We start from the raw sequence: 11,817 nt of genomic DNA, 5'->3' as shown, positions 1-11,817 counted from the left end.
GTAGTCAGTACAATTTAATGAAGGTTTAACCAGCTAAGCAGCTGTGCACAACGCAGTCCGCAAACAAACACACAGCACTGGGTAAACAAGCATGTCTGAATGTATGCAGTTCCTTTCCCTTAAGAAGGAATAAGAACTGCATGGAGGTCCTGTTTCACTTTCCATCTTTTGGATTTTATTTTTCACATCTCAACTGCAGTTTAGCTTTTCTGTGAGTGCCTAAGGAAAGCTGCAGGATCTCAGTATTTAGTCTCAGCACGTACTGGGTGTAAGCTGGCAACTTGAGCAGTTCAAACAAAAATATTTTATGTAAATATGTATGCAAATACATATATTTAACTTTCAGAAAGGAAGTAAAACCATCAACTTTGCTAAAGATAACAAAGATTTAGGTAAACAGTCTAATAGAGGAACAGCATTGGGGTAGATGGTCTGTCTGTGAAGAGAAAAAATTCAGCTTTGAAAGAAAGCATTTAACGTAACACACAACGTCCTTATCGACTGTGGTGTCTTTTTATTCGTATAATTAAAATATGGATGTGCCTTCTTTTCCTGTACTTGCAGATGTTTTATGTACTGCAGCATAGATACCATGTTTACATATAATTTTGTAAAGTACATATATATATAAATGGTCAGAAAACATGAAAAATAGTGGATCAATTTTCAACTCATGCTTTGTCAATTATTATGGAGTCAGACCACGTTAAAATAAAGGTATCTAAAATAAGTTCATGATCTTTTGTAATAAAGGACCAAATTACTCCCTTACCCTTCAGCAGTCGCCCCATGCATTGTGATCTCTTGTAAAGTACAAAAACAACAACACTGAATTAATTTAAGCACTGGGAAAGCACTTTTCATTTCTAGCCCATTTATGACTCCAGGGCACAAATGCACAGCTTGTTTAAACAATATCTTCCAAAACCAACCACCCCACCACCTGACTGCTGATCTGAGGCTTGACTCCTGCAAAATGGGTAAGGACTAAACGTGCATTGCCAGGATATGCCCTCATACACCGTGCCACAAGTGTTGAAGGAAGAGAGAATGAATATTCTGAGAGAACAGCGGGAGAGGCTGAACAGTGTGCAAGGATAAGCAATACGTGCTGTAGTTGATTTGAAAATCCACTTACCAGTTTTATAGGGGTGCATTTTCTATTGCGTTCTTGTGAATATGTAACAGATGGAGAATCTTCCTTCAAAGCTGAGAGGTCCTGGAGACAGACAGCAACAGAGTACAGAGCGTGGTTCTGCAGCACACTGAGTATTTCACTGCCACCAAGAGACAACTGTGCCTATTGATGGCCAATTTACATTTGGTTCATGTTTTCGTTTCACAGGGCATTTGGATGATCACAGTTTTGCCCTGGGAAGTGTGTTCTGCATTTGCCACCAAACAGCAGGCAGCTCACAGTCATCCTGCATGTTGGATTTTCTGGGGATTGGAGGAGTAAGTGGATGTTACCAGCCAGTAACCAAGTACTCTCCTTGCTGAGAGCTGCTTCAGTCACAGAAAAACAGAGAAGAAAACATGCTATGCTGCAAAAATTTGGGCTTCTCCCACATTTAGTATATTTTTTCCTCCCCTGAGGTTGTAAACTTCCATGACTGATTTCAAATATGGGGAATTAGAATGAAAATCAGAACAATTAGACAAATGTGTGAGTAAGCAGTAAGGACTTCTTTAGTTATACACTGCGTTTTCTAAAGGACAGGACAAAACAGAATTTTTCTTAGTCCTTCCCCCCTCCCAATCCAACTCCATTGGAAGCTATCAGCGATAACTAACTAGCAAAAACAAAAGCAAATTAACACCACACTCTGCATTTTACCATATCTTCTAGCTACACAACAGAATCACCATTTTGAACCTGCCTATTGTTAAACTGCACAGAAGAAAAATAAATGCATATCCAAATACAAAGAATGCATAAAAGCCCAATTCAGCACTCAGTAATTTTATTTAATGCAAATTGTGTTTCTCCCAAAGGTACTTTCCTTTTCAAGTAGTGAAGATCAACTACTGCAACTACAAACATTAAAAAAAAAAAATACTAAGACAATGCAAAGAAGAAGATAATTTAGCAAAACTATTTTATTAAAGCTTGTTCTCATGATAAAATAATAGCCAACAAAATCATATTAGGCAGTTTCTGCAAATGTGTGTAGCTGCCACCTATGGGATATCATTAACTCAAGATATTCTTGTTTTCTGTGGTATTCTTTATTTTCAGCTATTTACAATCAAGCACAAAGCAAGGATTACATCAGGAATGTAGTATTACACTTTTTCCCCCTCAAGATTTAGCATTTATTTTAATTAATGCCAGATAGGAATTTATGTTTTCCTCCTTATCACTAAAATACAACTATTTTGCCCTTTTCCCATTCAGTATGTTTAAAAATATTGCACTACATTTAATTTCTCTGTTACAATCATCATCAGCGACACTATACAAGGAAAACCATATCCAGCTTTTCTTACCCACTGTATTTCACAGCTGAACGTGAAACCTCGAATGCATTTTTGAAATCAGTATTTGCATTGTTTTCGCAGCTCCTTCATGTGCACCAGGGTTTAAGTGAAGCACTTGGATATATTTGAAAACTTCTATAGTAGTCCATACGAGCAAACACTGATGGAGATTTAATACAGATCACCACCAATGGTAAGCCTCTGAGAAAATGGAGTGGGAAAGTCTTAGTACGCATCTCAAGCAAGTATAGGTTAAACAACTTTTAGTCAATAAAGGAAGCTAATTTTGTGCGATTATCTGCTGAAGCTTAATTTCTGAAGTGTGACACATGCTGACTGTAGCATGGATAGTGTTTTCCATACATCAACTAAATAATTACCAACCGCCCAGAACTCACAAAGAAAGTGCAAGTAGTTGCATGAGTGGAAGTTAACTGTTTTGTTTAGGAGTACAAGTATGCTTTTCCATCTCAAAAATCACTGCTTCTTCATTTTGCCCATCACAAAATAAACTGAGAAGAAAATTGATTGGAGAGCTACATTGTACACTGCCTGGAAATTAAAGTTATTTCTTTTACCACCTTAGAATCAACTCCACTCCCACAAAGGCATTTTCTACTACAGCGATAATGACACCGGTACCTAACGCAGTACCTAAAATAAAGATGATATTTTATATGGCATTTCTATACACAGAAGATGAAGCTGAAGTCACGTTTACAGGAAATAAATAAGAACAATGGCCTCAGCCAGGTGATGCTAAGATCCACAATTCACACATAGCACAAGAACAGATAGTTCTTTTCAAAAGCTGCTGGCCAGAATTCTTCTCCTCTACTGGACTCACTTATTTTGCCTTAACTAAAACATGGTATATACACTGTACGACGTCGTTCTGAAAAAGGTGATCCTTCTGCTCAGACTGCCTCTTTTGTCTGAGAAGCTGAATGCAATTTACCACTATATGACTGCTCAAAAACATTGAAAGACAAGGTTCAGGTATTTTGTCATCACTGCTTATTCTGTACCTTTGGCTTTCTGAAACTATAAATATTAAAATAGCAACATATTAAAACTTTTGAAATTAAAACTGTCATTTACACTTTTATAGACCGCAATGAAACCTCCAGCTCTTGCAAAACACAATTTTCTTTTATCAGCTTTTCAGATATACACCAACACTTGAAGACAACCTTGTTTCAGAAGGAACCAGAATCTTCATCTCAAAAATAGTCCCAGTTTGATTATTGGGAGATAGTGGTACATCCTTTTAATATTATGAAATCGGGATATGATGTCCTGAAATTGCAGGGAGGCATTTTCTTGCATAGCATTGCTATGAATGATATTAAGAACTATGACAAGTTCTTGTATTTAACGAAAGTATGGAAAATAAGTGATCTAATACTCAATCACTCTAACAAGTATTAATAACAGACAAAAAAAAAAAAAAGATGCTTTGTTTGTTTTCATGATATGTTTGGCAAGAAATACACAATTGCCTAGCAGACAAAGTAACTGCAATCAAAATTTTAAAGCCTGGTCCCTCAGTGATTTCTGCGTAGTCATTCGCTTAGGCATGCAACAAGCTTTTCTTTTAATCATAAAACAGAGAGATGGAAACTAAATATTTCAAAAAAATCCTGATAGTTTCGTGTTGAAATCATTATATCCAAAAAAAAAAAAAAAAAAAAAAAGAAAAAAAAAAAAGGGGGGGGGGGGGGAAGGGGGTCCAGGAGTGGTGGGGGACACCACACATTAATATGAAATGGTAAGGTTACAAAATTAGAAAAAAATGAAAATAAGTTATTAAAAATAAATTTCCAATATAAACCCCAAAATGCAGTTTTAACCAGCTAGTTTAATAAAACAATGGTGCTGCAGCTGGAGAAGAACCATTATCAGCTGTACTCTTACATAGGCAAATAACTGTGGAGAAGCAGGTGTGTTCTACCAGCGTTTTAATTCGTTCTGTATGTTTGTAATTAAGTGCAAAGCATTTGTTTAAGTCCGGCCCTTCAAAGGCTAAACGTGAATATCAGTCTACCGACTGAGGTGGATCAACTGATTCATTTGATATGACGTTGAATGTTGGAGCCTCTGTCAGACCAATATCTTCATTATCCACTTCTTCTGCTATACTGGCTTCCTCTGAATCTTTAGTCACTCTTTTAGACTGCCGGTCTGAGGACATGCTCTCCAAAGACTCTATATCCTCAATGCCTGCTCTGTAGTGGATCATCAGCAGTGTAAGGGCTTGCAGTCTTTCACCTGATTTAGCCAGCGCAGCAGAAATCAATGCTTTTTTCCTTGCCTCGGTTGCCTCCTTTTCTTCTTTAACAAGTGAATTGTTATTTTCCAGCTCCTGGTCTATTTCGTTCTGCAACTTATCCAACATAAACTCTAATTTCTGAAAACGTTCCTCTGTGGGTAGACTTCTGTAGAGATCACGCCCAATTTCCTTAACTGCAATGAAGACACTGTCATCTAGACCACCCTCCTTTCTGACCAGTTTTATCCCACTACCCGATGCACGTTTTGAAGGACTACTTGGACCACTAATTTCAGTATCACTACTTTCATTATCAGAAGTGTTTGGCGTGTGCTTTGGTGAAGGCTCTACAATCTCTGTTCCCTGCTCAGAAAGGCGAGCTTTGGGGACTTGACGGAGGTTTAACAAACGAGTACTTGTATTGATGATATGCCTGGTCAAACCCGCAGTCCTGTTAACAGATTTAGACTCTGAATCGACACGAATGGATGCAGCTTGGGAAGTTTCCTGTCCTTCTGCTCTACAACCTCCTGCAGTTCGATCATGTCGCTTTTCAGCTCCTACACAGAAGGGCGTTTCAGCTAGACATTTTTCTTGACATTTTTTATGGCAAACATAAGCACAGAGCATACACTGTGAAGCTGCTTTAGTCCATACCTTTTTTTTGCAGTAATCACACCAAGTTGGATTCTGAAACTGAGTATCTTGAAAGTTATGCTTGTTCTCAGTAAGAACAATTTGTCCCATGTAAGGATCCTCTTTCTGAAGTACATTAACTTCTTCTTCCAGATGGCATTCCTTTTCTTTCTCCAACAGAAAATTTGAATCATCTGCTTCACCTTCTTTAAAATATTTAAAGTGTAAAGCTATATCACCATAACAGAACTTTTCATTAAATCCCTTATGGGTTGTCAAATTCCTCAACGCTGTTCTAGTGACTGCTGCTTTAGGTGTAGGAGCACTCAATTTAAATGTTCTAACATATTCCATTGATGATGTAGCTATACAGTCTAAAGCAATTTCTTCAAGTTTTATGCTTGCATATCCTAGGCAGATAAAACCACCTGCTTTGAAAGGGTCTCTGCACCACAGTGCAACATTAAGGTACTTATGAGATCCTTCTACTTCAAACAGACAGGAGGATGTTCTTGTCTTTGGCCACCGACCTTGTCGGACTCGATATGGAATTTCTGGTGATTCCCAAGTTCGATGATCATCTCCACCATCTTTGTGACCACGTGCATTTTCTGAAATTCCATCTTTTAATGCATCTTGTTTTGGTATTGCTGCTACTTTTGATAATGTTGGGTCTTCTGTTTGATCATTATTCTTTACTACTTTCTCTGTACATTTATCTCCATTACCTGAAGACGGAGGCGGCCTCTCTGTTTTTTCAGAAGATACACCTCCGGATTCCAACTGATTTTGAGTTTCATTAGTAGGCAAAGTAGGCCTGATTTGTGGTCTAGGTGGAACAGGAGGCTTAGCACCAGAACCCTGTGACTGCTTACCTGATACCAGTGATACATCTGAACTCTCAGAGGCTTTGGGTGTTGCCAGTTTGGCTCCGTCTTTCTGTTGCATTTTAGATGTTGTCTGATAATTTCCTAAATGCAGTTTTCGATTCAGAATTGGAGATATGGTTCCAAGTGGTTTAGCAGCAAGTATTACTACTGAACGTTTGGGACTTGGAGTTGTTGGCATATCTTCTTTTTGATCAGGTGATTCACATGCTAAGTCCTCAAATTCTGAATCAAAATCTCTGCTGTCAACATCAGCTGATACATTAACTTGGTCATCTTCTTGCTGTGTCAAGAAAGCAGCATCTTCCAATTGTCCAAATCCATCCTGTAGTGCTGAACCATGTTGATTATATCCAACAGGCCTTTCATAAAAAACTAAGACTTTGTCCCCAGCCTGTCTAATAAGCTTCAACACTTGGACAGTTGATGTGATTTTAACACCTATAAAAAAGATTAAAATGTTAAATTTTATAATAAGATAATAAAGGGGAAAAAAAACCAAAAGTGTCTACACATACTTTTAGAGCTTTAACAGTGAGCAATAGAATTATCACTAAGAGGAAGTCAAGCAATTATGAAAAAGAGCTAAACTGAAATGTAACAGCTGGATCCCTTTAATTTTATCCATACAAATATATCATTTCAGGAGTTGGAAATTATACTAACATGCACAGTTCAGTTTTGTGTTATTGTTTTGTTTTGTTTTTTTTAAACACTTTTTGGGTAGTTAAAATATATTTACATTGAAATGTTTATTTACCTTTATGTTGGCTTCTACCCAGCAAATAGCAAATAAATATGCAAGAGAAATGAACGAGTGAATAACCTTAAGTGGCAATAAATATATAAGTGTTGTATTTATTATGTGATTAGGCACGTGTAATTGTTGAGAACAGCAGTCTAATTGAACTCTAAATGGAAATGCCCTTCCTGTTTGCAAGACAACGCTTATTTTGAAAGCTGACATATTACTCACTGCCAATGGCTAGGAGTCTGTCACCCCTCTGTAGATCAGCAGCTGCTGCAGGTGAGTTTGGTGTAACTGTTTCAATAACAACATGCCCTGCATCATCTTCCTTGGACTGCACAAGGCGGAGCGTGAGGCCAACGCTTTGCAGATTCCCTTTCACTAGCTCTGCCTAGAGAGAGGAAAATTAAAAGTTAAGAGTATGGTGACTGAACAGACTGTCAGGACTCATAGTTACTAATGAGCTTGCTGCACTGAAATTATACAGCTGATGTAATGATAGGAATCACTTTGTATACACTGTGTTTATGCTATAAAACCCATTACTCTCGGTATCTCTCCAGCAGTCTGCAAGAAGTATCTGGAGTGAGAAAGATTTATGGTCCAGGTCCGTTACTAAAACTTATGTAAAACAAGCCTAAGACAAAATAAAACATTTATTAGTCTAAGAAGTTTTGTGAAAGACCAACAACAATTTCCTCATATTTATCTTCCTTGACATGGTAAACACAAGATAAATTTCAATTGCAATCTCAAATAATTCTTAAAATAATGTCTGAGGCACAAGCTCTGAGTAGAGTTCCACCTTGACCATTCACACACAGACTTCCAAGTTAAGAGATCCTTATTGAAAAATATATCAAGGTTGTGACCAATTGTTTACATGCTTCCATAGCTGAGATTTTTGTCAATCTTATTCTTAAAACAGACAGTTCTTAAAGAATTAAGTACTTTTTTTTTCCCCTAAAGGATATATCTTTCAGACAGCTGCCTACTATCAGTCTGCTGAAGTATATTCTGTTTATTTGAAAAGAAGAACTTGCAGACTGCGACTCAGCTCCACGGAGATAAATTTGTTTTTTATTTTTAACCATTGCTAATATTATTATTCCCAAGCTCAGAGACAGATCTGTTTGTAGAAGGTTTCTTACATAGGCTTTCTATTTGGTTTCGCTTTACTGAGTGTAGGTAGACTTCTCTACCCTTCTGCATTTACTTGTTACAAGCATAGACACTTGAATAGCAATGTCTGGAAGTCAATCCTCCTCTTCTGAGGATGTATCCACTTGCTTAGTTTTGTACAGTGACATTTCACAGATGAAATGAATTACCTACATTTGGTACATGACTCTCTTTAGCTGTATAGCTCTCACTCCTTGGCTATAATCCTAAAAAACACCTTTTGTTGTTTACTTCTTTACTAAGGTAAAATTGCTACCCGATTAACAGCAGGCACAAAATCAGCACTGAGTTTAAAGCCAACCTGCATTAACTTTAAGTTCTGTCAGTTAATTTCTGCATTTCCCACTTGCACAAGAGATGCTCTCTCAAACTTCATTAACCTACTGAGAGTGCCAGAAACTACGCATGAATAACAAGATCCAGTATAAGCTTAATTGCATTTCCAAGACTCAAGGTTCTTCTATAACACAAAAAGTCCCTTACAGAAGCAAATGGTATTTTTTGGCTTTTTTTTTTTTTCCAGGTCATTCCCATTTATGTCATCCCAACTGATATGCAACATACAAACTCAAACTCTGCTACAAAGCATAGAAGAATTACAAACATTTGTGGAAGAGAAACTTTTAAAATTAAAAAATGTTAATTTTCAGTTACAATTAATGCAAGCACTAGTTTAGTATTTCGACTGTCAAGAACAGAAATTACACAAATTTGCCCCAGTAGCAAACACCTGCAACAAAAATCCCTTCACCAGTCAATCTCTCTATGCAATACACCTCTGCATGTTACCACCAGACGAGGAGGCAATCACTTCTGGGATTTGCCACAGACTCTGAAGTACTTAACTCTTACTTTTACTTTGAAAGTCCCGCTTTAAGTTTAGATTGGACAAGAACTTCCAGATCTTCATGTTTGAATAGATAATGAAGCTATGATCATGAAGATAAGAAAAGGAACTTCCATCTCAGTAAGAACATTACATAGACCAAAAAGCAAACCTACACACATTTTTTTGCTCTACTTTTCATTAGCCCAGGAAGTACAGAGCCATTATTGAGAGAATTTTAAGAAATAAATTGATCTCTAGACAGACTGGTGGAGAAAAAAAACAAACAGGAGAATTCTGCTCTTAATCTAAATTATTCATGTAATGCAGTTAAGCTCCTTTATGGATATATCTTCTGGTGATATTTTGATGATATACAGTGTCTTCCTAAGTCTTACAAAGGCTTGGATTTTCACCTCCAGAACTGGAGTTAGTAAATAAGACATGACAATTTTAAGTCACAAGAATCCCAATTAATGTTGTGTCACTACAAAAACACTGCTCTAAGCTTGCTTGACAGCCATCATATTTCTGTAGGAGCTACCTCACTAAAAATCTACCTTCCTTTACATTTCCTCATCCTTCCAAAGAGCAGCACAGAGAAGCAACGGCCTTTCGTTCTTCAGAAAGTAGTAAGCTCTCTTCAATAAAGAACATCACAAGGTTAAAAAACAAAAAAAAGTGTTGCAACACCCAGCACTTGAAAAAGGCAGTGAGGACCTCTAATTGCTGCTGGTACTTGCAAATCATGGCAGATTGCATGACCAACAGAATTTGGGAGAAAAGAGCATTCTTAGATGGCAAAAGGGAAAAAAAGTTACCAAAACCTCCTTCTTATAGTGTTTGTCAATATAGATCCTTATCCTGTTAAGCTCCCTTTGAATTCAAGGACCTCTTTGAGCAGCTCTCAACAGTGGTCTGACATAGCAATGCAAATACTCTGCTTCAAGAGAGGACAAACCTCAGAGGTGATTTCCAGCATTTCACTCTTTCCTCTTCCCGCAGGGCCAGACCACATAAAAGCAACTAAGGACAGCTGGGACCCAAAGACACTTCGGTATCTCAGCACATTTGGCTTCCATGCAGGGACACCGACTGCTTATTAGAACGTGCACGAATCACTTGTGGTGAGGAGATGTGCAATAACTGAATGGTATCTGAGGGGAAAGCTGCTTTTGGAAGGAGAAGGCCTTTGAACATAGCAAGCAAAGTTCATCCTGTTCATCCCAATGTTTTATTAACTTTGGCACAGTCACAGAGTCACAGAGTAAACCAGTTTAATGTATCAATCCAAACCAGATGAACAGTTTTCTTGATTTTTTTTTTTTTCCCCTTCTGACAATTCTCAGTTTCACCAAATGCCAGCACCCCTCACACCTCCAGCTAGCTGCAAGCTTTTCAGAACACAAGAAAAGAAAACCAGCAGCATCTTTGTGCACCCAACATGGCTGTGTTACACCTCAAATAAAACATGAGAAGCATGAAAAATGCAAGATCTACCGGAAACTGGAACATCAGAAGCTGTAAGTCAGGTGAATGACAGAGCAGGTATTAGAGAACTGCTGATAAACAAAGGACAATTATTACAAAGGAAACTTGCTCCAAGAGAGAAAAATTAACAGCAGTGTTTCGGAGAAACAAGTTTTAAACAATTAGCTATATCATACGGAATGAGATTTACTTTAATAGATGCTAGTTCCTGCAAACTTTCCACTGCAGTTGCTTCAACAAGGTGCAAGATCAAATAGATAAAATGACATGCTTGTTAGTGAAAGACAGACAGTTTATATTGGAAGTGTTAGAACTGAATTATGTCATATAATTTGGGTATGTATTTTTAATTAAAAGTAAGCATTCCCCAGACCCTTCACGGTAACATTAGATGCCGTGGAACACGAATGGAACACAGCTCAGATCTGAAGAGTAAGTAATTTCCTCAGCGTTTTATTATTCAAGTACAAAAAATGAGAAGACGACAAGATTCCCGCTCACTTTAAAATTAATAAAACTGTTTGATGCACAGCTGTGGATGCCTGACTTTTAGAGAACAAAATATATAAGCATTGATTTCACACTAAAGGCTTCAGTTCATTTATAGGCATAAATGCATACAAAGAGCCAGCGTGGGGTATAACTCCTCCAACACTTTGCTCTGTAGTGGAAGTACAGTCTAGAAATGTGCAGAGAATTTAGTTGTGTCTCATAGCTTCACCCTACCCTAGTCTCCTCATTTTGAAAGCTTAAAAGATGTTTGTGAAAATCATCTTTAAACACATCAATATTGAACTTCACAGCAAGTGAATAGGAATACAGAAATTTATAGCTGAATGTTTGGATAACTGTTCAGATAGGATCAGATTTAATCTCCAAATGCCTCCTAAAAATGCTGGTTTGAAAGTGTTTGCAAATGCAAAGGGATGATGAACACGCCTCTCATGGGCATCTGCCTGCATACTACAGATACAAGTGTGATGCCATCTCATCTACTGTTTGCTTCTAAAACTTCACTATGTACTTTTTAGATACAGGGGTAAAAACATCATCAACAATACATCATAGTGATGAGACCACAGTAAGTTAGCATTAGATAAAACACTTTCATTTTGAGTTTCTAAGATGACATAATGTACATCAAAAAATACGGACAATAAATTTTGAACACCAAGAAATGCTTCCTCGCACTGTACAAGAAATCTTATCTTACTGATTTATATCAACTAAAGATTAATACTTCTACAAATATCTTTTGCTCATTGTCATGCTGCATGATGTCATTAACACATCA

At 37.3% G+C, this 11,817-nt stretch overlaps 1 protein-coding gene across 1 annotated transcript in view; it reads right to left on the bottom strand.

Moving 5' to 3' along the window:
- Positions 1–2,082: 2,082 nt before the first annotated feature.
- Positions 2,083–11,817, bottom strand: part of PDZD8 (PDZ domain containing 8) — a 51,443-nt gene continuing 41,708 nt past the window's right edge. Inside the window, exons 4-5 of the mRNA XM_052677174.1 lie at positions 7,253–7,415; positions 2,083–6,717 (exon numbers count right to left, since the gene is read on the bottom strand). Of these exons, the coding sequence (XP_052533134.1) occupies positions 4,520–6,717; positions 7,253–7,415 (2,361 nt within the window). The 3' untranslated portion in view covers positions 2,083–4,519. The remainder of the gene's footprint in view (positions 6,718–7,252; positions 7,416–11,817) is intronic.

This window comes from Tympanuchus pallidicinctus, unplaced genomic scaffold, assembly GCF_026119805.1.
Source record: "Tympanuchus pallidicinctus isolate F22 unplaced genomic scaffold, pur_lepc_1.0 scaffold16, whole genome shotgun sequence".
NCBI lineage: Eukaryota > Metazoa > Chordata > Aves > Galliformes > Phasianidae > Tympanuchus > Tympanuchus pallidicinctus.
The sequence above is the reverse complement of the archived record's forward strand: the minus strand, read 5'-3'. Positions and strand labels throughout refer to the sequence as shown.